Source organism: Protopterus annectens, chromosome 3.part1 (genome assembly GCF_019279795.1).
Source record: "Protopterus annectens isolate FY-2018-M chromosome 3.part1, PAN1.0, whole genome shotgun sequence".
NCBI lineage: Eukaryota > Metazoa > Chordata > Ceratodontiformes > Protopteridae > Protopterus > Protopterus annectens.
In genome coordinates, this window is record NC_056732.1 from 1,562,894,343 (window position 1) to 1,562,921,423 (window position 27,081).

Genomic DNA, 27,081 nt, shown 5'->3' on the forward strand with positions numbered 1-27,081 from the left:
TGGCTTTGACTGGTGAGGAGATTCCGGGAGTCCTAATCAAGAGTGGAACTGGAGCAACCAAGCCATCAGCTTGAGGTTGACCAGGTTGGGGGTCGGAAGACCCAGGGGGTGAGTAATGAGATCCGGAAGAGGATCCAAAATCCAGGGCGGATGAATCAGGTGAGACCATAGGTACGGGAACCACGTCTGACGAGGCCAGAATGGGGCAATGAGGATCATCTTGCTCCCCAACCTACTGGCTTTCTGTAAAAGTTTTAGCATCAGGGGCAGTGGAGGGTAAGCGTAAAGGAGACCGGGAGGCCAAGCATGTACTAGAGAGTCTCTCGGGGACTCCCCCAGAGGGGGGATTAGGACGAAGTAACTGTTGCATTTGGTATTTGAGGGAGAGGCAAAAAGATCGCAACAGGGTTGCCCCCATTGGGCAAAAATTCACTCCGCTACTAGAGGATTGAGAGACCATTCGTATGGAGTCAGGATTGTACGACTGTGCCTGTCTGCTAGGATGTTGGACCGTCCCGGAATGTGCGTTGCAATGAGAAAGCGGTTGGTGGATATCGCCCATTCCCACACTCTCATGGCCTCGCGACAAAGAGGATAAGACATGGTTCCCCCTGTTTGTTGATGTACCAGACCACTGACATGTTGTCCGTATGTACCGCAATCGTCCCAATCGGAAGACGTTCGTGAAGTACCTGCAATGTCAAAAGCACCGCCCTCATCTCTAGGACATTGATATGCAATGAGGTCTCTATGTCGTTCCACGTGCCTTGGACCGTTCTGCCTGAATAATGCCCCCCCATCCCAGGCGAGAAGCGTCCGTGGTCACTGTGGCGATGGGAGGAGACATCGAGAATGGACGTCCCGTGTGGAGGCTCGGGGACTGGAGCCACCACACAAGCAACCTTCTGCAAGTCCTGTTTAGGGGAATGGGATGGCATAGAGGGTTGCGAGACTCGGACCATTGCACCTGAAGGGTCCACTGCAGGACCCTCATATTCGATGGGCCAAGGGCAGCAGAGAAATTGCTGCCACCATGGACCCTAGAGCCCTCAGGACCAATTCCGCCAGTGGAGCTTGAAGTTGGAGGATGGCCTGTACATGCAACCTCAGGTTCTGAAGCCGATCTGGAGTCAGAAAAGCAAGCATTAGTTTGGAATCCAGTCTCGCCCCTATGAAATTTATTACCTGTGTAGGAGCCAGAAAGGACTTGGCCATGTTGACTGTCAATCCTAGACGTGGAGCAAGATTGAGGAAGTAATCCCTGCATGAACAGAGCAGAAGCCTTGTAGGGGCGGTAAGGAGCCAGTCGTCCAGGTACGGAAAGACCTGAATTCACTGGAGTCTCAGGTGGGCTGCTATCGCCGCTAAGACTTTGGTGAACACCCTGGGGGCTGAGGTGAGACCGAAGGGGAGGGCCCTGAACTGAAAATGACTGGCTCCCAGCCAGAAGCGGAGAAACCTCCTGGAGCGCCTGTCCACTAGAATGTGATAGTATGCATCCTTGAGGTCTATCGAGCACATCCAATCGTTCTCCCGTAACAGGGGGAGAATAGATTGCAGTGTGACCATCCGGAACTTTTCTTTGGGTACTTGCAGGTTCAAGAGAGAGAGGTCGAGGATGGGCCTCAAGTCCCCCGTCTTTTTGGCACCAGAAAAAACCTGGAGTAAAACCCTGATCCGAGCTGATCTGGGGGGACGGGTTGGATGGCTCTTTTTTTTGTAAAAGCTGCTGAATTTCTGTAGCAGCCGCCTCCCTCTGACTGGGTGGTACGTCGGGGAGGCTTCTGGTTTTGGGGGTTACAATAAAGGGAATTTGGTAACCTCTGGATATGATGCGAACCACCCAGCGATCTGTTATGGACTCCCACAATGCTAGGTGCCTCGAAAAACGCCCCCTGACTGCCTCCAGAGTGGAGCAGCCGGACAACCCCTCAGGGGTTCTGCGTGGGCCTCTCAGAGAAGGGTTCTCTGGACCCAAAATTCCTGGGACCCCCTCTGCCTCTAGAGCGGCGTCCTCCCTGTCCTCCTCTGCCACAAGAGGACTGGTTATCCGGAGCAGACTGGGATTGATGCGATTTCCGGAACCACATCTTCTTCTGACCCTTTTGGTTCTTGGAAAAAAACCTCTGGGGAGCAGAGAAGCGGACTCCGACGGCAGACAACGTCTTCCTGTCTTTCTCGCTCTGGACTAAAGTGTCGCGAACAGTTTTGCCAAACAGAGCAGAACCATCAAAGGGGGCATTCACGAATGACACCTTAAAGGGTTCCGCGAAGTCACAATGTCGAAGCCAGGCTTGTCGCCTCATGACCAGGCCGACTCCGCCAGCTCTAACGGCTCCCTCAGTGGCGTGAGACAAAAGCCGCATAGAGGTGTTAGAAATGGACCGTAGAGTGGACATTCGGGAGGAGTACAGTTGTTTGTCCCCTTCCGACATGGACTCTGGGGGGGGAGGCAGCGTATTTTTTGATCAGATCCCGCTGCATCCGGATGATGTGTGCCATATAGTTCAGCGCACTCATCGAGAAGGTTGCTGAACTGAAGGCCCACTTCCCAAGGCGGTCCATCGCACGAGACTCCTTGCTCGGTGGGTGGACCGTGGGGCTCTCCTGAGCCAACTCTCTCTTGGTGGCTGCCGCCACCAACATGGCATCCACAGGGAGACCTCTGCTCCAATGGGTTCTCTCTGTGGGGGCACTCAAGATCCTGTCCGGACGCTTGGGGACTGGCTCCACAAGCCTGGTGGCAATAAGGTCCACCAGGGGGTCGGGGGGGGACACCCAAGAGGTAGATGGCCCTGCTTCGAACGCCCCTAGGAATACGGACTTATCGGAGGAAGACTTGGGGGCAGACCAACCCCCCCCGATCCTAAGCATTTCCATGATGTCTCCAAAGGAGACATCCTCGGGGGGTGACCTTGGGGAGCCTTTCCCTTCATCTAAGTCCGTATCTTCCGTAAGGGACTCGGGGGAGTCCACGTGCCTCCTCTTACACTTAGACTTGTGAGGAATCTCCTCGAGGGGGCTGTCCGAGGAAGTCTCACCAGCAATGTCATGTTCCGAAGGAACATCCCGAGGCGCTGAAGCAGGCTGCCCCAAAGGCCGGGTGATGGGAGCCTGGACCAGCTGAGAGGGAGTGCAGGGGGGAGCCGAAGCCAGGACCGGAGGTCCAGATGCACTCAACAGTGCCCTCTCCACTGCAGCGAAAGCCGAGGGGGAGCTGCCCTCGATAGGATCCGAGAGTCGATTCCCACCCGGATCCAAAGCGGGGACCGGACCCAGGGCCGAAGGACCTGCGTGCTCCGACAGGGACGGAGCCAAATGCACACCGAATCCCTCAGATCCAAAGCTCGGGTCGCGGCTCCGAGAGGTCGGATCCGACAAACTCGAGGGAACAGTCAGAGCCAAAGTGCCCAGCACTGTCGGCTCCGACCCACCCCCGGATCCAACACGGCTCGGCTCACAACGCTCCGAACCTGGAAAACGGGTCGGAGAAGGAGCGATTGGAGCAAAGAATGGGGTTGAGCTCCCCCCCAGAGGGGGGGGGGAGGCAAGAGCACTCCCATCTGGAGCTGGGCCTGGATGAACCTCCTCATCATCCGGTCCATGTCTGCATCCGACATGCTATAAGTGGACCTCGAAGAGGCCACCGAGGCAGGCCTGGAGTGCTGCCTCGATGACCTCGACGAGGACTGGGTCACCCCCTCCTCGGGTCCCGGAGAGAAGTAAGGGGATCGGATCTGAGGAGGAGGTGATCCAGAGGCCCTGAAGGGAGAAGCCCGTTTGGCGGGCAAGGCCGAGGAGGAGTCCTCGGCCCGTCGCTTATGGTGCTTCTCTCTCCGCTTGTCTTTCTTGGCCTCCCTCTCCTCCGGAGCCAAAGCGGGAGGTTGAGTCCCGACCGGAGGGAGGGGGGCAGGAGTGGCCGCCACCGAGGGCTGGATAGTGGCCACAGAAGTACCGGAGGCCGGAGCCTGATCTGGGGGCAAAAGGCCCGCCAGAATCAGCTTTGACCTCCGGTCCTTAAGTGCCCTGGGGTTGAACGCCGTGCAAATCGCGCATCCAGAGGAGAGGTGTTCAACCCCAAGGCACCTAACGCACCGAGTGTGGCCATCCGCCAGTGAAAGCTTATGGCCACACTCAGTGCACTTAGAAAAAATGGCTTTAGGGGCCTCGGACATTTTAAAAAGGAAAACACACTCACTAGGCCCCTAAACACACCACACACACACTACGACCAGCGAGGAAGGGAGGAGAAAAGGATCACCAAAAAAAAAAAAATTTAGTTAGCTAAAAAGGGCTATAGGGTACCTAATCACTTACTCTCACTCACAACAACAGAAAAAAGGAAGAAATTTAGCAATTTTTTTCTCACAAATTTCGATCCACCAGGAGCTCAGGAACCTAGCTTGTAGCTTGAAGCACGGCAAACTAGATCTGGGGTCAGTCAGGGTTGGCAGGGGATTATGGGTAAAGGGAGGAGCTAGGAGCTCGGATCTATGCTGTGGTAGAAGTTGCCGGCTCGGATCCGAGATCGGATCCGTATCCCAAAGGTTGCTGACAAATGAAGTGCCTACTTCAGATCGACCTTTATACTGTCATCCCAAAAGTCAGCTGTATCCAATATGCTGATGACGCTACTCTGATTTGCTCAGCCACATCTCCAGTAGAGTTACGGTCAGCTACCCAGACCACCTTTAATACAATAGAAAACTGGCTTTCTGAACATCGTCTGATCCTAAATCTCAAAAAAACTAAAATGCTGTTATTTTCACCAACACGTAGGTCTACCACTTTCACCTTTACCATAAAACCAATGATGGCACAATAATCTCCCCTGACCCATCTACAAAACTATTAGGTGTCATAGACAATAATCTAAAATTTGACCTATATGTTAACCAAACTATCAAAACCATCAAAAAAAAACTAGGGTCACTTTACAGAATAAAAGCCTTCCTAACCCCTCCAGCAAAAATTGCCATAGCTCGCTCTCACCTTCTTTCAACCCTTCTGTATGCATCCCCCTCTACTCTCGAATTTAAACAAGACTGTCCTTAACAAACACTCAATTTGCTACAACCACATTGCCAGGTTTGCCACTGGGCTACCTTTTAGAACACATCATTGCATCAATCTAAATCAGCTTGGGTGGCTTGAACTACCCAGCCTAATCCAGTATAACCAACTGATTATGGTCTATAAAATCCACTATAATCCAGACAATACTCCTGCACTTAAAAATATTATCACCCCCTATAACAATCCTAGATCGCTTCGATCCTCTAACAAACTATTAATTCAGACTAGCAAAATTAATAACACAGCCGGTGATTCTCTCTTTGCAAACTCTGTAAGTAGATCCTGGAACTCTCTTCCAGCTGATATTACCTTACTTTCCACTTTAAAACTAGACTCAAACAATGTGTCACTTAACTGGCTATGTCAATGTATCAAGCCTGGCTAACTCTCTCTAGAATGTGTAAAAATCTGTTAACCAGTTTACTGTGTAATTTAATTTAATCCTGACTTGTGCTCAGGATTAACTGTAACCTGTGGAACTTGTTTAACTTGCTTACTTATGAAATCTCTGTAAATAGTCTGTTTGTAATATGTAATGCTGGTATTATGTAATGCTGTATCTGCTTACCCTTGGAGCTTTTCTCCCCGGGCCTCCGCTGAAAATGGACATGCATCCAGTCGGACTATCCCGGTCAACAAATGTAAAATAAAATAAATGTAGCATATTGATGTCCATGAAAGCAAGGTGGAGAACAAAAGGTAGGGAAGCCAGCAAGTAGAAATGACAGAATGCCAGTGGAAAGTTATCAAGCAGCAAGGGTAGCAAACTACCACAAGAGGTTATATCCCCTCTTAGTAGATGGGAAACAGGCCATTGCTAAGAGAGGCACAGCCTCTGACCTAATCATTGTGAAGCCTGCAATGGTTAAAGAGGAGCACTACTTGTATGGGCAGTCTAATCCAGTCAAAGCTTTAGGAGGGACCCCATTCCAAATACCTTTGGCTAGGGTTCACCTTGACTGGGGAGAGTGGAATAGGAAGCAACGAAGTAGGCATGTTTGAGAATATATCTGTAGATGTCCTGATAGGGAATTATTTTGATAATACAATACCTTGTGCACATGAAGTTACGCACAGTCAGGCTTGGAGACAGGCATGTGGGTCTGGTAGCCTGGGGAGGGATCCAGACAGACCGCGTACTGGAAGCCAGCACTGGTGAGGTGGTTACTTCTGGGAGGCAGCTACTCTGTAGCAGTCAGACTGAAGGTGAGCCATAGCTGCTGGTGGTTACTGATGTTCCCTTGGACAGAGTGACTGGAAGGGCAGAGGTGAGTACTAGTAGTACTCAGGATGACAGTGAGGCATCACTGTCAGAGGATACCAGACTTCCTATGAATATTTATTTGGTGACACTGTGTGGGCCACTCCTAATAGCCTTGCTCTTGGTCAAACTACCATTTGTATTAGTACTAATATTACAAAGTAAGATTGGACACCCTTTGTTAATGGCCTTAAAGTAGCTGATAAGCAGTGACTGGTGGCAGTGGAAACTACCTTATAGTGTGGGCAGAAAGGAGCATAGCTGGTAAACCTGTGCCAGCCATTCCCGGGTGTATATGTGTGTGCAATTCAAACCTCAAACAGTGTGTGTGTGTGTGTGTGTGTGTGTGTGTGTCATCTATCTTGACAGGGATACGAAGCACTGGTTGGACAGAGAGGGTGCTGGAGGTATTGGCTTGGTCACTTAGCTGAGATCTCAAGTCTATAGCTGTGCCAGTAGGGACTCTTATTGGGGAGCTGGAGAAAGAGAGAAAAAACAGTCCTTGACTGACTGTGGTCTGCGTATGCTCTTAAGGGAAATTGCACTTGATGCAGAAAGCTGCATCTGGAAATAGTGTGCGTGTACCTGTCATCCCTCTCAGTGAATGTCCCCCCACAGTTGCCAGTAGTGAGGATTGGGGCTCCTTGATTACTGGTCCAGTGGAGGGTTGTCACAGTGGTGTTTAATAGAAATGTTTTAAAAAAAAGCAGTTGGTAATGCCCATATATTTTTATAAGTGTTCCAGAATCTGGTATGTGGGCTTTGTTGTAAAGGGTGAGTCTTGGAATTCTGCATCTAGTTAAATCCTAGCATAAGAAGGTTGACAGAAAATATACTAGGTTCAGTCTGCATAAAGATGCCCTTGACTTACTAGAAGTGCACTGTCTTAAAATCTTACATACTGTGTGAAGATAGATTTTGTGTGATTTTTTTGCCACAGTTTTTAGATCATTATGACTTACACTGTGCAAGGTGGTAGTGCACTCAAATGTTCTTCTTATTTTTTCCTAATGTAGTGCACCCCTCAAGCTGGTACATGTAAGTGTGTGCCCGCACGTGTGTGTGCAAGCATGTATGTGCGTGTGTGTGTGTGTGTGTGGTGTGGGACTAACCCCATGGCACATGCACACACACACAAGGGGATGCAGTAGGCCATGCTTAATGCAAAAAAAAAAAAAAAAAAAAAAAAAAACATTTTCTGTTTTCTATTTTTATTTGTTTTTCTAAACTGTGAAAACTGAAACTTGACTTGTTCTTAGATTAAAGGGCAAATCCCATGGAAAAAAATTACAAAACAAAATGGAAGACACAGCAACACTTAAAAATGAGGAGTGTTGATTAATGTTCATTTATTAAAAGGGAAAAATAATCAATTATAAGTTTAACTGTCCTTCTCTGGAGAATGAGTGATAATTTTATATTCGCTCTTTTAAGTCCTGAATTTTGGTAGCATTTAATGTTGTTTCCATTCCAGTTCTGTCTTTTCCAACTGTGTTCACTACCCTAATGTCTCCTTCCACTCTTTTGATCACACGGAGAGCCAGATTCCAAAACAGTTGCTCTCAGTGTGACTTACTCCAGTGTAAGACTGCCTTGATTCCGAAAGACTTGCTATCAGATTAAGTGACTTACTTCAGTGTAAGGCCTATTTATAAACAAACTTACATCAAGGGTCAGATTCTAAAAGACCTCCTTTCAGTGTAAGTGACTTGATTCTTGTATAATAGACCAGTGTAATTCACTTGCACTGAGATCAAGTCTTTTGGAATCAGGCAGAAAATATATTTTTTTAAACCAGTACAACTAGTAGAAAGCCTATAATATCCTTCAGTGCTAGTTTTATTCTTTATTGCTGCTAGGTATAGAATGCAAGGCAGGAGACACAGGTGTGCAAATATTAAATGTTAATTGACATCAAGATCATTAAGAATATGTACATTTTTTTTAATAAACATGATTGTTTTGTCATATGTTTATACACTCTTTTATCAACTCTAATATTTTAAAAATTAATACATTTTTAAGACTGGATATTTTAGGGGATATGACATACCAGAGAATATTTAAAAAGTAGTGCTGGTTACTAATGGGGACAGATTCAGTAACACCTACACTAAGTGTACACGATATGTATTGAAGAACTTCCCTACCACATTTTATGTACTTTCTATTCACTCAGAAAGATTACACTAAGTGTACAAGTAGTCCACATTTTGTGGTAACCTTTATGAATCCCCCTCATTATTTAACGCTGCAAGAAAATTAGTAGGAAAATTAAAATTAGGAGGAAGAATATGTGACTTATGTTTATATTCTCTGTTCACTCAGAATGGTGTACACTTAGTGCAGGCATTAATGAATCTCATGGCATGTTTATTTATTTTGTTTTATTTTATTTTATTTTACTTTATTTTATTTTATTCTGAATTTGTTAACTGGGGTACAGCACTGATCCCACTGGTCCTATTTCTGTTTCAGCCTAAGGTTAAATACAACAGTACAACAGAAACATTATGTACAGATTTAATGACAATATGCAATATATACATGTATTATATACAAATGTTTCTGAAGAAGTCACATTTTGTTAAAGGGCCTAAACCTTGTTTTGGTGGTCATTTTTTGAAAAGTGTCACATAAAGCTGTTGTACTTCCTCACGAGTAACTAGATTATAAAACATAATCACAGACAAAAATGTAATTTCCTGTTCAAGCAACCTAGGGCTTTTCCATTATAACAAATCTTGAATATTGCATTACATTATTTAGTCCGAAAGGGTCCCGGATCATCTTACCTTCAGCACAGCCCATCAGTTCCAGTCGCATGTAGATCCCATTATGAAAGTCCTGTGGGATAATTCGAACATGACGAGCAGAAATCAGCCTCTTGAATCTATTGGTCACTGGGGTAGAATCATCAAAGTTTCCTCTAAAAATCTGTGAAAGTTATGGACAGAAAACATTACTTAAAGAAGAAAAACATATCACAAGTGGGAGAAATATGATTAACATCATATAAAGCAAGTATTCTGTATTCCCTGATGCCATCATCATGAAAAGAAGAAATGATAGACAAACTGACTGGTATGGTCAGTTTGTAGGTTACTGCTTCAGTATTAGCTTTGCTACCTGGTTGCTCTGATTCAGAGACATAGTTTACTGGATGTTTCACTGTCTTCTCTGCCACAGAACCATTTGCTACTGCCCGAATTTTGCAGTAGTGTACACTCAAAGTGGGCAACTATGAACCAGTCAATGAGCAGGTAACAGCAGAAGCAGACTGGTAATTCCTGTAGTATAACAAGCTATTATAAGTTTGTCTCCTAATTTATTTTTATTGTTACTTTTAATATTATTTTTATTTCATGTTTACTCATCCTACAACCTGAAGATCTACACTAATTAGATACTGCATTCTTCAGGCTTTACCACTACTGTGTTTGTATACTGAACATGGTAATCTCACTCTATGCATAATGTACATGCAAGGCTGAGCCAGCACCTTCATTAATACACCTCCAACACATAGATATACCGTATCTTTTATACATCGGTTCAATGACAAAATGAAGAGCGGGATGTCAAGATGGCATCAGCTTAAAAGTACAGCATGCATGTTCTTCATACAAAGACAATCCTACAGTGTAAATAAGCTTTTTAGATGACTTCTGTCTTGTTCCCAGACACTTTTACACAAACTATATTATTCATATTTTGGTGCACTACACAAATCTGTTTACACATGATAATTGCTGAGATTGTGATAAAAAAGAATTTATGTTCTTAACATAACGTTCCATCTGTGTAGTCCAACTTCATTCCATTAACCTGAGAGACTTGGCTCTGACATTCAGAACTGACCAGCCACCTTCTCACAGCTCAAGAATCTAAACTTGAGCTCCTCCTACCAACCCACAATGCCCCACTCCCCCCACATTACCTCAGATCGAGCTTGCACACTAGAAAAAAAAAGGTGTTGCTAATCAAATGTAATTATAGTACAAGAGAAAGGAGATTATATAAATACATAACTATATCTCCCAAAAACAGAAAAAGACATCAGGAACTCAAGCCAAGGAAAACAATTCCTAGAAAAACTTCTACTGGGCTTCCAGTATACTTGGATGGGTGAAGGCGGGCGGGAAGGTTAATGGAATGAAGTTGAACAACACAGATGGAACGTTATGGTAAAAACAAAACTTCTTTATCTGATGTTGTCCAACTTATTCCATTAACCTGAGGGACAGAGTCCCAAGCTACCATAATCCAGGGTAGCCATTAAGGAAGGATATTCCGGACAACAGCAGAACCAAATGCACTTCTACTTCTGGATACCAAATCCAATTTGTAATGGTTGATGAAGTTATGAGGGTATGAACAAGTAGCAACAGCACAAATATCTTCAATTGAAACTCTGGACCAAAAAGCTTGAGACGTGGCCATGGACTTTGTAGAATGCACCCTTACCAGACCGGGTAAAAGGACGCCTTTGGAAGAATAGATAAACATAATGCAATCTTTCAACCATCCAGCTAAAGAAACCTTGGTCACTGCCTTACCTTTCTTGGCATTCGAAAAAGAAACAAATAACTGATTGCACTTCCTGTAGGATTTAATTCTATGGATGTAAAAACAAAGTTGTCTGTGCACATCAAGCAAGTGTAAAGTGTATTCTCCTTTGTTTTCATAGTGAGGGAAGAAGACTGGAAGATCAATGGACGGCTTAATGTTAGTCTCTTTAGCCACCTTTGTTAAAAAAAAAAGGGTTTGTACGTAAGGTAACTCTATCTTTATGAAAAAACAAGTATGGAAACTTAGAGGAAACAGCCTGCAGCTCACTCTCTTAGCCGAGGTAATAAAAAGAGTTTTCCAGGAAAGGAATTTTAGATCTACTGTAGCTGCAGGTTCAAAGGGAGGATAGACCAAAGCTTACAAAATCACAGGATGATTCCAAGGTGGCATAGGGTCCTTTACTGGAGGTCGTAGCAAAAAAAGGTACCCCTAAAAAAGCCTTACATAACTTAGAAGAAACCAAAGACGCTAAATCAGTACCTAAATGGAAGTTAGAAATGATAGCAAGCTGTACCTTGACTGTAGAGTAACTAGCACCATCCTTGAAAAGAAAAGCTAGAAAATCTAGAATAATTGAAACTGGTGCTGTAAAAGGATCTATCTGATTCTGCTCCACCCAAAAGGAAAATCTTTTCTACTTACTTTTGTAAATCTTGTGAGTGGAGGCCCTATGTGATGAAATCAAAATATACTGGACTGGAGAAGACAGCCTGAGAGACCTAGCCATTATTGGAAGTGGAGAAATCATGCAGTTAATTTTAGGGCATGAATACTGGGATGTGGATCGACAGGTGAGATAATAGATCCGGGCTGGGATCCAAACTCATCGGGATGGGGGGAGGGGTTTGTTGAGGCCAAAAGAGAGCAATGAAGATCACTTTGCTTTGCAACTTGAAAGCTTTCTGAAGAAACATGGGGATCAATGGAGGGGGGAAAGGCATATAGCAGACCGGAGGGCCAAGCATGAATCACAGCATTCCTGGGGGACTGTACGTGAGGAGGGATCAAGGCAAAATACTTTCTGCATTTGTTGTTGAGGTGGGATTTTCTGGAAGATTGTCTCTGCTATAGATGGATGGATTCAGGAAACACTCGTGAGGCATCAAAAGAACTCTGCTAAGTCTGTCGGCTAGAATGTTGGACTCTCCCGTAATACGCATTGCCAACAGAAAGCAGCTGGAAGAAATAACCCACTGCCAAACCCTCATCGCTTCTTGACAAAGGAGGTAAGACCTTGTCCCTCCCTGCTTTTTGAGGTACCAAACCACCGACATGTTATCTGTTTGGATCACAATAGTCCCCTGAAGAAGAGAGCTGTCTAGTTCTTGCAATGCCAGAAGAACCGCTATCATCTTGGGGTCACTGATATGCAACTTGGTCTCTTGGGGCATCCATGTGCCTTTGACTGTCCAACCCGGGCAATGCCACCCCCCCCCCCAAACTGGGAGGTGTCCATGATCAACGTGGTGGCCGGAGAAGGGAGAGGAAACGGTCGTCCTAGAGTCAACTCCATTGACTGGATCCACAAAAGAAGAGACTCCCTGCACATATGAGATTTATGGGAAGGTTTAAGGGATGTCTGAGAAGAGACCACTGAACAGCTAGGGTCCATTGCAGAACATGCATATGAAAACATGCCACTGGGAGAAGGGTTATGGTTGCTGCCATGGAGCTCAAAGCCCACAGAACCAGACAGGCTTGAGGTGTCAGAGCAGATAAGACCTGGTAGACATGAGACCTTAGATTTAGTACTCTGTCCAGAGTAAGATGAGCTTGAGCCACCGTTCTGTCTAGACATGCCCTTATAAAGTCTATGGTCTGAACCGGATCCAGATGAGACTTTTGCCAGTTTACAGTGGTGCCCAGCTTGGAAGCCGGGTTGAGGAAGTAATCCCGGGTCTGAAGGAGAAGATACCTGGTTGGGGTGGTCAGGAGCCAGTCATCCAGATATGGAAATATCTGATACCCTTGCAGTCGGAGATGAGCTGCAACTACCGCTAGACATTTGGTGAGCACCCTGGGGGCAGTGTTGAGACCAAATAGAACTGCCCAAAACTGATAGTGACTGGTTCCCAGCCTGAAATGTAGAAAGAACGTGGAGCATCTGTCCATCTTGATATCGTAGTATGCATCCTTGAGATCTACAGAGCACATCCAATCACCCATCTTTAGAAGGGATAACATGGATTGAATCGCAACCATCCTGAAATTGGTGTGTTTCACTGACTTGTTTAGATATGTGAGATCCAATAATAGCCACAGATCCCCTGTATTTTTCGATACTAAAAAGAATCTGGAGTAAATGCCTGATCAGGCTTGATTGGGAAGGATCTCTTGCATGACTCTTTTGTAAAATAACTTTCTTATTTCTTGGGCTGTATCCTCTCTCTGAGTCGGTGGAATGTCATGGAGACAAAACGTTTGTTCGGGGATGTTGAAAAGGAAATGGAGTATCCTCTGAATACGATCCTTAGCACCCATTTGTCATGTGTGATGGCCTCCCAGGATTCTGGGTGCAAGGAAAATCATCTCCAGACTGCTTCCAGAGCAGAGCATTCGGGCAACCCTTCAGGACCACTGGAAAGGTTTGTCTGAGGAAGGTTCCTGCAGTCCTTGATTTTGCAGACCCCCTTGGCCATGTGGGCTGCGTCTATCATTCTGACAATAACTCCCTTCTGCCGCAGGGAGGAAAGTCTGCCTGAGCATCCTGGAAAGGGCCCCTCAACTTCTGAAAGGTCCGTTGTGGAGTAAAGAAATGGATCTGATGGCAGACAGGGTCTTATCTTTTTCACTCTGGTCAAGGTATCACATACCATAGGCGTGAACAAGGTGGAGCCATCAAAGGGGGCATTGACAAAGGACTGTTTGAAAGGCTTCACAAAAATTGTACAACTTCATCCAGGCATGGCACCTAATGGTAATGCCTGAACCGGCCACCCTAGAGGTACCCTCCGCAGCGTGAGAGATAAGCCTCATGAATGCAATAGGCAGGGAATGTCGAGTGGCTAACCTATTGAAAACAGACTCCCACTCCTTGGAAGGTACAGATCACGAGGTTGAGCTATAAAGTTCCTTAACTTAGTCCCTTTGTAGCCAGATAAAGTGGGAGAGGTAGTTCAACACCCGAAGAGCAAAAGTAGTTGAGGTGTAGACCCTCTTACCAAATCTGTCCAGAGCCCGGGATTCTCTATTGGGGGATGGAAAGAAGAGCTCTCCTGAGTGAGCTCTTTCTTTGTGCCTGCCACCACAACCAAGGCATCTACTGGGATTCCTTTAGACCAAAACTTTGTCAACTGGGGCATTCAAAATTTTATCAGCATGCTTGGGGATGGGTTCTACTGTATCCAGCTACTTCCAAGCCCTCGACAACACAAGCTGTATTAGCGGATTGGCACACGGAGACACCTAGGTGGTAGATGGGCTGGCTAATGAGAGCTTCTAACAACACCGGCTCCTTCAGGGAAAGAGTTTGGGAGGACCATCCACCCTTCTGGCGAAGGATTTCAAGGATGTCTCCAAAGGAGACCTCTTCGGGTGAAGATTTGGGAGACCTTTCACCTTCTTCAAAGTCGGTATCCATGGTGAGGAATTCTGTAGGGGAATCCATGTGCCTCCTTTTATACGGTCTCGTCCTAGGGACCTCCTCAGGGGGTGCTCTGGGGAGTGTCAGAAGAAGCTTGGGGATCCACTGAGAGAACAATGTGGAGGCTTTCTGGTACAGGCTGTCCATGTAGTAACTCAGAGGTCTTGGGCACATTTCCAGAACGGGACCAAAGAGGTTCCACCGCAGTAGGCGCCAAGGGTCTCTTAAGAACAGAGAAGAACCCTTGCGACCAACTCAAATGCAGAAGGACTCCAAATGACCTGGAACTCTCTCACCGGGGGCGAAGCCACTGGAACAGGCACCTCCCAGAATGAAGAGGCCTCCCACTCCGAGGCAGGAGCCAAGCTGTCACAGATCGAGGCCCCAAGGGCAAGAGACATCTCTAAGACATTTAGAGTTGAAGTCAACCCCCCTAAGCCGACCTCGAGACTACAGCTCATGACACACTCAGAACCGAAGCAGTTGGAGCCGAGCAAGTCAGGGAGAATGCCGGAGGCAAAGAAGAAATTTCTATCGGCTCCAACACCATAGCAACGAGATCCAATGGAACCAATAACTCCAAAATTAAAGGGCGAATCAGAGAAGGAGCTACTGGTTGGAAATAGGAGAGTTTCACAGAACCAGACTCGGACGGGGAGTACACAAGTCCCATTTGGATCTGTGTCTTAAGGAAATGCCTCATGAGCTTACCCACATCCCAAGAGGACAGACTCTGGGAAGACCTAGACAAAGCCGAGGAGGGAGGGTGGGGGAATCTTTGTGGGGATTGGAGCGGAGATCTTCCAGGAATAAGAGGTAGACCCTGGCTCTGACACAGCAGGAGCTGACACCTGGGAACCACCACTCGGACCAGTAGCCCTGGAAGAGGAAAAGGGTGGAGGAGAGGAGGAGGTGAGAGAGCTTGGATCCAAGTGGGTCAGTTCCAAAGACTTTGCTTTTTTCAGTGGAGGTTCCGAGGAGGAAGCACGGGCAATGGTCTTCTGGGACTCCCAGATGTCTTTGGGCTTCTTAGCTGCGGGTTGAACCCTCGAGGTGGTGGAAGGAGGAAGCAAGCCCTTTAAAATGAGCTTGCTTCTCCTATAAGCCAGATCCTGGGGATGAAAAGCCCTACATATCTCACAAGGGGCTTCCAGGTAGAGGTCTCAAACAATAGATGCACTCCCTGTGGGTGTCAGCTCAAGGAATCTTCCACCCACAGGAAGTACATTTCTTGAACACCAAAGGCTTCTGATTAGCCATAAGGAAGAAAAGGAAAGCTAAAGAGAAAGAAAGAAAAAGAAAAAGGGCACCAAAGAGAAAAGAGAAACTTTTTTTTTGAAAGTAGAAAAAAACCTGACGGAGAGACCCCGAGGACTAGACAGATAAACAGAAGACAGAAGTGTAGGAGAAAAGCCACAAATTTAGAGAAATTCACCCAAAAAATGCTATGGAGAAGCTCAAGTAGAACTCACTTGAACTCCGGGTGTGGCAAATGAGATGTGAGGTAGCGTGAGGGGAGTGGGACATTGTGGGTAGTTAGGAGGAGCTCATGTTTGGATTTTCAAGCTGTGAGAAGGTGACCAGTTGGTTCCAAGGGAGTCTCTCAGGTTAATGTAATGAGTTGGACAACATCAGATTAGCATCATTAAAGCTATCTAATTTCTTTCCTTTCAAAACATGTATTGGTAGCTGGGTGTTACCTTAAAATATTTATAACATTACCAGTTCTACAACTGTTTTAGGAGTGTGTTTGTATATGGTGTTTATGTATAACAAATTCAGACTGTTCACTTATGTAGTGGTGGCAGTCACTTGGGTATACACTCTGAATCTGCTGCCGTTAGAACCAGTTAGCATTTGATATTAGTAGTGTCCACAGAAGCATACACTTCATTCTGTAGTGTCCACAGAAACATAAACCTCATTCTGGGCTACATAATCAATGATACAAATAGTGGGACTAGTCTCTAGAGAAGTCATCTGGGGGTAATCAAGTGGCTAATGCCAGTACTCCTTCATTGGTAGATGATATGGGTTTTTAGTGGCACTGGAACATCCTGTAGCAGAGAAAGAGATAGTGAGAGAGTGAGTTGCACACAACAACAGTATTAGAAGGCAAACTTAGGCATCATTTACAGGAATGAGCTCGGGTGTGCATACAGAAGTATCACACATGCTCCTCAGAATAAGGGTTTCTAATTTGTCATTTCTTTATGCAAACAAAAAATATCCTCACTGTTTACTGCATGATGCTTCTTTCTTTGGCTATGAGATGGGGGAAAACTGAGGATCAGAAGTGGTGATGGGAGTGAAACTAAATACATACATAGACACATACATAAACAAATACATCTGGTACACAAAGTACTTGTCAAGGCCTTTAAAGACAGAGTTACAATAATAAAATCTGTATGCTGTTGTTGTACAGTAACACAATCATCTTTCCTGCTGGGTGGCAGGCTAAACACAACCTACCACTTCTACAATTTTATTTATAAATAATATACATACACAGACAGACACATAATCAAATATGTCTGTATATATGGGTCTATATCATAAAGTCGAACTGCAATAAGTTCGAATACGTAAATGTCGATCCCGGAAGTTTGAAATGCAATAACTTCGAACACTCAGAATAGTGATTTTTTTCCCAGGGGAAAAAAATTGCTGTTCTGGTACAAAACCAAAAAACACACGTACACTATAAAATGTTCCTAATGTGGGGGGCTTCACACCCAACACCCCCCAGCGTGGGGAGCTGTGCCCCCCACACACCCCACACTTAAATATACCAACTCTGCGATCGCACCACAGTGGAGGAAATAGCAAAGCCGCGGAAACGGCCCACCAAATTTTTTCCCCTGGGAAAATATTCGGTGTTCCGCAGCTTCACTATTTTGACATTTCGAATGTCCCAGTTTGATGTTATGGTGTTCGGACACCTGTGCATTCGAACTTCTAATATAGACCCATATATATATATATATATATATATATATATATATATATATATTGGGTGCCTTCTGTGCAGAGTATGTAAGTCCTTCCTGCATTCGTGTGGGTTTCCTCTGGGCGCTCCAGTTTCCTCCCACGTTACAAAGGCACGCGTCTGGAGCATTTCTCCTTGGGCCTCTATTGAAAATTGGCTTGTTCCAAGCAGGGCTTTCCCAGTTAACAAATGTTAAATAAATATATATGTCTATATATATATATATATATATATATATATATATATATATATATGTTTGGCTACACTTCAGAGAGGTAGTTCCCGTCAAGCAGATTTAATGTGATTTTGTTTTCTGTGATTTGTCGAAACTGCATTGTTTTTTATTGTATAAACTAATGGAGAACTTCACTGAGGATAGTCCCTTCTCCCCACTGTAGTGCAATCATGGAACTGTTATATGTAAGTCAGGAAGAGAAGGGGCCAAGCTCCCAAAGTGAGTGTTGCAGAGGAATTGTCCCCTAGAAAAAAAGTACTTTTTGTGTGCTTATTGTTTTCTAAGTTATGCTTCCCAGATTCTTCTTCGGCTTTTCCCGGTTAGGGGTCACCACAGCAGATCATCTGTCCGCTCATGATTGACAGTGGAGTTTTACAGTGTCGAGTTACCAGCCCGGCACCCAACCTTCCACAGAAGGCACACACATGCACACACTCACACCTAGGACCAATTTAGAGTGTCCAATTCACTTACTGCATGTCTTTGGGATGTGGGAGGAAACCGGAGCACCAGGAGGAAACCCACGCGACCACAGGGAGGACATGCAGACTCCGCACAGAAGGCACCCCAGCCGAGAATCGAACCGGAGAACCTCTTGCTGTGAGGCGGCAATGCTAACCACTGCACCACCGTGGCCGCCCAAGTTATGTTTCCCAGATTAAAAGAAAAAATAAATAAATGAGGCATGTCTTGTTTTACTCCCTTTTTAGGCATTGCCAGCCTGATAAACCTTCCAACATAGCAAAACTAATCCAAGAAAAGCTAAAAGTATTACTGCTCAATGTCAGGAGTCTAAACAAACAACTCTACTTCCTGCAAGCTCTGCTCAAACTGGAAAACGTAGATGTCTGTGCAGTCACTGAGGCATGGTATAAAGTCGGACAGGGCACCCTGGCAGTGCAGGGCTTTAATGCCTTCCAGACATTTAGACCAGTTACTGCACAGGAAGGGATAAAAGGTAGAGGTGTCTCAATTCACATCAAAAGGAAACACACCTCAAGGCTGGTCAAAGAGTATGATGCACTTAAGCTTCTTCATTGCCAAATTACCATAGACAAATGCCTATACCAATACCTTGCAAGCTGTAGGTCCTCTCTAAGACACAGGAAACTCATAACATATACTTAAATATAGTGGCGGTACTCCTCATTCAGCCCAACAACATATCCATAAGAGATTTCAACTACCCCACTATAAACTGTGAATCATACATGACTCCAAGCAAGCACGCCCAGAGATTCCTGGACTTTACAAATACAAATACCCTGGACCAGCTAGTCCATATGCTCACTCTTGGTGCTAACATCCTTGACTTGGCCCTCACAAACTTGAAAGAACATTGCACCCCACAACCCCTTGAGACTAATGGCCTTAATAGTCAGGTCTGACCATAAATCTGTCTCTCCGAAATAAAAATAAAAGCCAGGATTCCAGCTAATCCTAGAACTTTTAGGAATTATTCTAAGGCAAACTTCATATTATTAAGTGGCAACCTGGTAAAATTACAAACCCCTCTCCAAACCCTGAGAAAACCACTGCCTATACAGAATGTTCAAGAAAACCCATAGCAATTATGTTAATGGTTGCACAGAGACAGCTGTAGTCACCCGGAATAAGTAAAGGACAAACTCAGAAAAGAAATAGGTTGTATAACAAAATAAAGAAAATTATGACAAAAATTAGAAAGAGCACTGCCCAGCAAGAAAAAAACTCCCTCATCAATCTAAACAAGTAACTCAAGGGGCTAATCAAATCTAGCAAACCCAAATGTGAGGTAAATACAGCCTCTCAGGCCAAGGACAATAATCAGATATTCCTCAGCTATGTCCACCATCTCAAATGCAATGCACAACAATGTGCCAAACAAATTGTAAACATAGCCACCTATACTGAGCCAGAGGATATAGCAAATCTACTGGCTGACAAATTTAGCTCCAATTTTACCCCCTCTTCCACAACTCTCCTCAGGAAATACCCTTAGGCATAACTCCCCAAACTATCAGTAAGGAACAGGTCCTCAATGCATTCTCCAGGGATAGGAACATTACATTGATGTGCCTCATTAATATCTCAGGATGCCTCATTAATAGCATAAAACATTACCTGTTGGGACCACTAGAATCACTATTAAATTTTAGCCTCCAGATGGACTTTGTGCCAAGAAAATGGAGGACTATAACTGCCATCCCTCTGCACAGGCACAAGTCATGCCTACTCAACCTAGTGGACGTCTTCGGGAAGGTCACCAAAGCAATTAAAGAGGGTAAAATGGTGCATACTGCCTACCTTGACTTTGAAAAGCATTTGCCACAATACATCACTTCAGAATTGTAGTCAAACTCACAAAATTATACACCCTGTGACACCCCTCTCTGGACCAGTAATCAAAGTGCCTTAATCCTCACTACTGACACTAGAAAGGAACATTCACTTAGAACAAAAATAGATACAAACAGTTTTTCCAGATGTAGCTCTCTGCATCAAGCACAATTTCCCTTAAGAGCAAACAGGGAACACACTCAGTCCGGAGTCTCGGTTTCTCTCTCTCTCCAGGTCACCAATAAGACTCACTCACCAATAAGACTCACCACTGGCACCGCTGTAGAGTTGAGTCCTCAGCCGAGTGTCCAAGCCAAGTCCTCCACCACTCTCTCTGTCAAACCAGTGCTCTGTGTCCCTGCTACAAGCAGCTGATGCACACACCCTCTTTGAGATTTAATTTTCACATACACACACACACCTGGGAAAGGCTGGCACAGATTTACTAGCTATGCCCCATTCTACCAAGATTATAAAGTAGTTACACTGCCACCAGACACTCCAAATTCAGCTACTCTAAGGATCTTACAAGGGTACCAAGTTATACTGAGTGAAATAAATATTAATATAAATGGTCATGTTTGACCAATGCAGTAAGTCTTTCAAGAGTGGCCTCAGAGTCACGACAGATATAAGTACTCTCAAAGTTTAAAATATTCTCTAAAAGACTAGCCACAATGAAAAGTTTAAATGTATTTATTAATAAATAATAAAAGAGCATGAAAATATGGAATACCTATTTACAATAAACACCATAGCTTCAATCACAGGAAATATTAAAATAAAACAAATAAATAGATTCACACAGATACAGAAAAACAGTATTTAACTAATCTCAGTATATTTTCCTGACTAATCCAAAGAATTACTATCCTCTGGTCACTTACTAGAGCAAGGCAAGATGAAGTAGGTGAGGGGTCCTTCTTAGTCAGGTTCCAAAAACAGACTGCTCTGAGACTTCGGTCTCATCTAGTATTAAAACATAGTTTTGTCTTGGATTACAGAAGGACATCACATCTGACTTTGGTTTCCATACCACCCACCTTTACTAGAAGCTGCCAAGATTTAGCTCATAAGTGTCAATAATACACATAGATAGAGCTTTGCTAACATCTGCTGACAAAAAGTGTGGTACATTTTCTCAAAACTTCATTTCATTGACATACATTTCCCTGAACATTTTTAAATATACCTCAAAACGTTTTTTTTTTTTTTTTGTAAGCGGCTCCCTAAGGAACAACCCTGACATAAATACACTAGCTCTACAGTTACACAGCTGTGGAGAAAAGACAGTGCTCATCACCCACTGAATCCCTGCTGGTACACATACATAAACTTCTACAGATGGCAGCACAACACAAAAGAGGGCACTGTCAAGGTACAAATACTGAAGAACAATTATTTGCCCTGTAATTCCAATGCTTTAAAACCACACCAGCAGTCATTTTCTATACCACTGAACAGTTTTCAATGAAATGTGCTTTGAATTTGATGAAATGAAGCTTCAACAAAATGAGATTAATACAAAATAAACCACTGAAGAAAATGAGATCCAGAATCAGCCTAAACACCTTGGTCTTCTTGAGAACTACAGAATCTGGAGCAGTTTCTATACCCTATATAGTCTGATGGGACCTCCTGGATGGCACTTTTTCAAGGCAGGTTTAATAAGTTTATTCTATTTTCATTGCTTTCACGGATGGGAGGTCAGGCAGTGACAGAGACTGTAGCAAGGCTGGTTTGTAGTATAGGATGATGCAGCTTCTGTATATAATCACCCAGACAAAATGGATGGGAAAAAAATCAGAAATAATAGCTACAAATGTCCACTAACTAATGCTAAAAGGACTTTGAAAGTAGGTAGAAAACTTTAAAAAAAAATGGAGATGCAAGAAAACATCACAGCTACTAGACAGTGATCTAAACGAGATGTAGCTATATAACTTTAACAGGAAAAGGGAAAAAATTGGAAACAAATGCCCTGAACCTAAGTGAATAATGAAGGATCAAATCTGAAGATGATACAACACCAAGAAAGTGATATAATACCAAAAATATATATCCTGTTCCAAGCTTCATCAACAGCAATACAGGTATGGAGAAGCAGAAAGGAGCACTGAGGTACATAGGTAAGTGGGAACAGTTAAAGCCTGAGAATGTTTCTCCTGCTAGATACCTGTGCTGTGTACTGCAGGTTGAAGAAGATGAACTGGATTATGTCAGATCTAGAGTTAAGTGTTTAAGATGAAATGGTCTACTTCACAGTGGTAGCAACAGCTGCTGTGGCTTTTCTATTAAAAACTGTGCACTTGTTAGCTTCTCTGGATATACAAAATCTGCCACAGATAAGGATTTCATTATGACATGTATATCTCATTAGTTTTTCTTTGACATATTACTGACACTCAGTCCACATAAGTACTGACACCATGAGTTAGAGAGAGTAACATCTGTTGTATTATCTGTTGTTTCACCTATAGAAACATATGAACATTACATGTATGAAGTATTTGCTCTTTAAGATGATTACTAAATTTGTACCATCTGGATTTCAAAACTGTTAAGCTATTCCAACTTCTTACTGAACTCTTAACACTACTGTAGGAAGCTGAAGACTGATATCAATAAAACAAAATTTGTTTGTGGTACACATAAACACATAAACAGATATGGATATTACCCGTATAGTCTTAAAAAGAGGTCTCTAGACCACCCTCGCCCCCAAAAAGGATCATTAAAAATTAAAAAAAGTTATTCCCATAACTTGGCATTTGTGTTGTCTTACTTCATTCCTCCTCAGAGTAGGGTCTTGGATCTGACCCTTGGATCCGGCTCGGCGACTTTCCACAGACTTTGATCCAACTCTCAAGCTCCTCCCTCATACCCAGAATGTCCTGCAGCCACCCAACTACCTCAAATCGAGTTTGCCAAATCCAGACATGCCACATTCAGACATCAAAAGCTGGCAGAAGAGGCTTAGACATGGGACATAACAGTCATTTAATTATTTATTATTTTATTTATTTAACATTTGCTTACTGGGAAAGTCTGACTTGGAATGAAACCAGTTTTCAGAGGAGGCCCAGGAAGAAACACTCCAGACATAATTATCCAGGTTCCTCAAAAGAAGAGCAGGAGGATGACTGGGTGGGAAAGTGAGGATGAATGAAGAGAGACAACACAGATGCCAAGTTATGGTAAGACATAACTTTTTAATCTGATGTTGTCTCCTTCATTCCTCCTCACAGTAGGGTCAGAGTCCCTAGCTAAGTCAACCCTCAGGGAAGGATATGCCAGAGCACATTCGAACCAAAGGAGGCCCTGCTCCTTGAAATAATATCCACCTTGTAGTGCGATACAAAGTTGAGTCTGCCGCACAAATGTCCTCGCTAGAGGTTCTAGAATAGAAGGCTGAAGAAGTATCCATAGCTCTAGCAGAATGTGCCCTAGGAGGTCTAGGTAATTCCATTCCTTTGGAAGAATAAATAAATGAGATGCAGTCCAAAATCCATTTTGCTAAGGTAATTTTTGACACAGCTTGAACAAGCCTATTAGAAGAAAAGGCTACAAAAAGCTGATCAGACTTCCTGTGTTGTTTTGTCCTGTGTAGGTAAAAATGGAGTTGTCTATGGATGTTTAGAAGATGAAGAATGTACTCCCCTTTGTTTGAGAAATTGGGAAAGAACACTGGCAATTGAATGGACTGATATATGTTGTTCTCTGTATGGAACAGAAAGTAAGGAGGTTTATAGGATAAAGCTTGAAGCTCAGAGATCCTCTTGGTGGAAGTAAATGCCACCAAAAGGGCTGTCTTCCGAGACAGAAACTTCATGTCACAAGTAGTTGCTGGTTCAAAGGGTCTCCGTTTTAATGCCTGCAGCACAAGAGTAAGGTCCCACAGGGGAGAAGGATCCCTAATTAGGGGCCTTAATAAGAAAATGCCTTTCATGAACAACTTGCACAGTCTGAACGTGAGCAAAGAACGTGACTGACTTGCAGTATGAAAACTGGAAATGGCAGCTAACTGCAGCTTGATGGCGGAGAAACTAGCCCCTTCTTCAAAAAGAGTACTGAGAAACAGCAACACATCAGAAACAGGGGCTGAGAAGGGGTTGATATTTCTGTTCATGGCCCAAACAACAAATCTGTTCCACTTACTACTGTAAACTTTTTTGGTGGAAGCCTTTTGTGATGCAAAAAGGATCTTTTCAAACAGGGGAGAGCCTGAACTGTCTCATTAGGGTTGGAAGTGGAGAAACCAAGCAGTTAATTTGAGGGCTCAAAGGTCTGGAGGTTGCATCCCTGATGGGTTAGAAAGGAGATCCTAAGAGGGCTCCAGTATCCAAGGAGGATATTTCAGATGAGACCAGAGGAAGGGGAACCACACCTGATGACGCCAGAAGGGGGCAATGAGGATGACTGAGTTCTTCAGCCTGTGTGTCTTCTGAAGAAACTTTGGGATGAGTGGAAGAGCAGGGTAAGCATACAGGAGACCCGGAGGCCAAGCATGGACTAGAGCATCCCTCAGGAACTCCAGCAGAGGGGGAATTAGAGCAAAGAACTTGCTGCGTTTGTTGTTGAGTGGAGAGGCAAAGAGGTTGCAGCAAAGTTGACCCTAACTGTTGAAGATCATGTTCACTACTGATTGGTTCAGGGACCACTCGTGCGGAATCAGGAGCGATCTGCTGAGTCTGTCTGCCAGATCATTGTTTTCCCCGGGATATGTATTGCAATTAGAAGGAGGTCTGAAGATATCACCCACTCCAACACCCTCATGGCCTCCCTGCACAAGGGGTAAGAGCGGGTTCCTCCTTGCTTGTTGGTGTACCAGATAACTGATATGTTGTCAGTGTGTACCGTTATAGTCCCCAAGGGGAGAATGTCCTGAAAAGCATGCAACGTTAGGAGGACTGCTCTCATCTCTAGGACACTGATATGCAACTTGGTCTCGGAAAGGCACCATGTGTCTTGGACCATCTTCCCATTGTAATCCCCCCCACCCAAACTGGGAGGCGTCCGTGGTTATGGTGACTACTGGGTGTTCATTCACAAATGCTCTGGCTAGAATAACATTGTCTGGCTATATTCGCCAACTGACATGATGCCTGCATATGGGAGTCAATCTGATGTGAAGGGACAAGGGCTGAGACAGAATACAGCACTGATTGGTTAGCATCTACTGTAGAATCCTCATGAAATTCCTGGCCAGGGGGACTAAGAATTGCTGTAAACATGGACCCTAGGACCTGCAGTATCAGATGAACTGAAGGAGCTCGTAGGGTTAATAGCTGTTGTACCTGAGTCCTCAGAGTGGCTACCCAGTGTACAGAAAGAGAAGCTACCTGATCCTTTGTGTTGAGATGCGTACCTATGAACTCTAGATTTTGAACTGGAGTAAGGTTGGACTTGCTCATATTTATGGTGCTGTCCAGACAGTGCACTAACTGGAGTAAGCAGTCCCTGGCTTGGATCAGTCGATGCTCCCTGGGAGTGTTTAGGAGCCAATCATCTAAATATGGAAACACTTGGAATCCCTTAAGCCTCAGGTGAGCAGCTACCACAGCCATGCATTTAGTGAACACCCAGGGGGCTGTGGTGAGTCCAAAGAGCAATCCTCTGAACTGGTAGTGATTTGCTGGCAGACAGAAGCGCAGATATCTCCTGGAGTGCCTGTCTATTTTGATGTGATAGTACACAACATTGAGATCTATCAAGCACATCCAGTCATTCTTGTGCAACAGTGGCAAAATGGACTGAACCATAAGCATTTAGAACCTTGCCTTCTTTACATACTCATTTAGTTTGCTGAGATTCAGAATAGATCTGAGGCCCCCTGTCTTTTTCAGCACCAAAATGAAGTGAGGGTAGATTCCGAATCCTCTCTGTTCGGTTGGGAACTCCTGGATGACTCTTTTTTGCAACAGTTGTTGAATTTCCTGTGCTGCCTGTTTCCACTGACTGGGTGGCATGTCAGGAAGGCTTTGAGAATTTGCAGGTGGAAGGGAAAAGGGAATAGGTTCCTGACCCAGAGACTCCCCAGACTCTGGAATAGATTGCCCATACATGTCAAGCAGAGTGCCTCTTTGGTCCTCTTCAAAAGGAACCTTGACGATTGGATGGGAGAAAGGAAATTCACCCCGAGGATCACGTCAGTCGCCCTGCTAGACAGGGGTCCAGGGAATTAAATAGTGTGGAAGAAATAGCCAGGAAATTGTTATGGCTAGGCTTGTATAGGCCCTAGGGCTGATAGCCTAGTACCAACCTATGAACCTATGAACCTAATAAAATAATCTCTTGATATAACGCTTAGCACCCAATGGTTTTGAGTCAGTTGGATCCAGGCTTCAGGGTGCAAAGCTAATCGGCATGACTGCCTCCAGAGATGGACAGTAGGGCAGCACTTCAGGAGCGCTAGTAAGGCATGTTGGAAGGGGGTTCCCAAAAGCCTTGGTTCTGAGAATCCCCTCTGCCCCTAGAGTGGTGTCTACCATCAAACAGTCCATCTCTGCCTCTAGAGGAAGGCTCTCCACGTGGGTCCTGGAAAGGTCCTTCGGTCTTGTGGAACCACATTTTCTTACTCCCACGCTGTTTCATGGAGAAGGACCTCTAGCGTGCAGAAAACTTGATTCCAATAGCAGAAAGGTTCTTCCCACCCTTTTTGCTGTGATTAAGAGTGTCTCTAACCGACAGCCCAAACAGGGAGGAGCCATCATAAGGGGCATTGACAAATGACACCTTAAAGGGCTCTGCAAAATCAAATAGCCTCATCCAGGCATGCATCCTTTGGGAAAGTCCTGAACCACCTGCTTGCGAGGTGCCCTCCGTGGTATGGTATCATTAACCTTGTTGAGGAGTTGGCGATAAATGAAACAGTGGTCAGCTTGGGAGAAACTTTTTTACATTCCTCTGCAGGCATGGACTCTGAGAAAGAAGCTGACAGTTCTTTGATCAGATCCCTCTGGAGCCATGTGAAATGAGATAGATAGTTTAAAGACTTAAGTGCAAAAATTTCTGAGTAGTAAATGCACTTCCCAATTCTGTCC

General features: G+C 44.5%; 1 protein-coding gene across 1 annotated transcript in view; it reads right to left on the reverse strand.

Annotated features, from left to right (window-relative positions):
- LOC122797804 (SCO-spondin-like) overlaps positions 1-27,081 on the reverse strand; it is a 4,708,783-nt gene that overhangs the window by 2,807,514 nt on the left and 1,874,188 nt on the right. Inside the window, exon 45 of the mRNA XM_044066325.1 lies at positions 9,133-9,274. Coding sequence (XP_043922260.1) covers positions 9,133-9,274 — 142 coding nt within the window. The remainder of the gene's footprint in view (positions 1-9,132; positions 9,275-27,081) is intronic.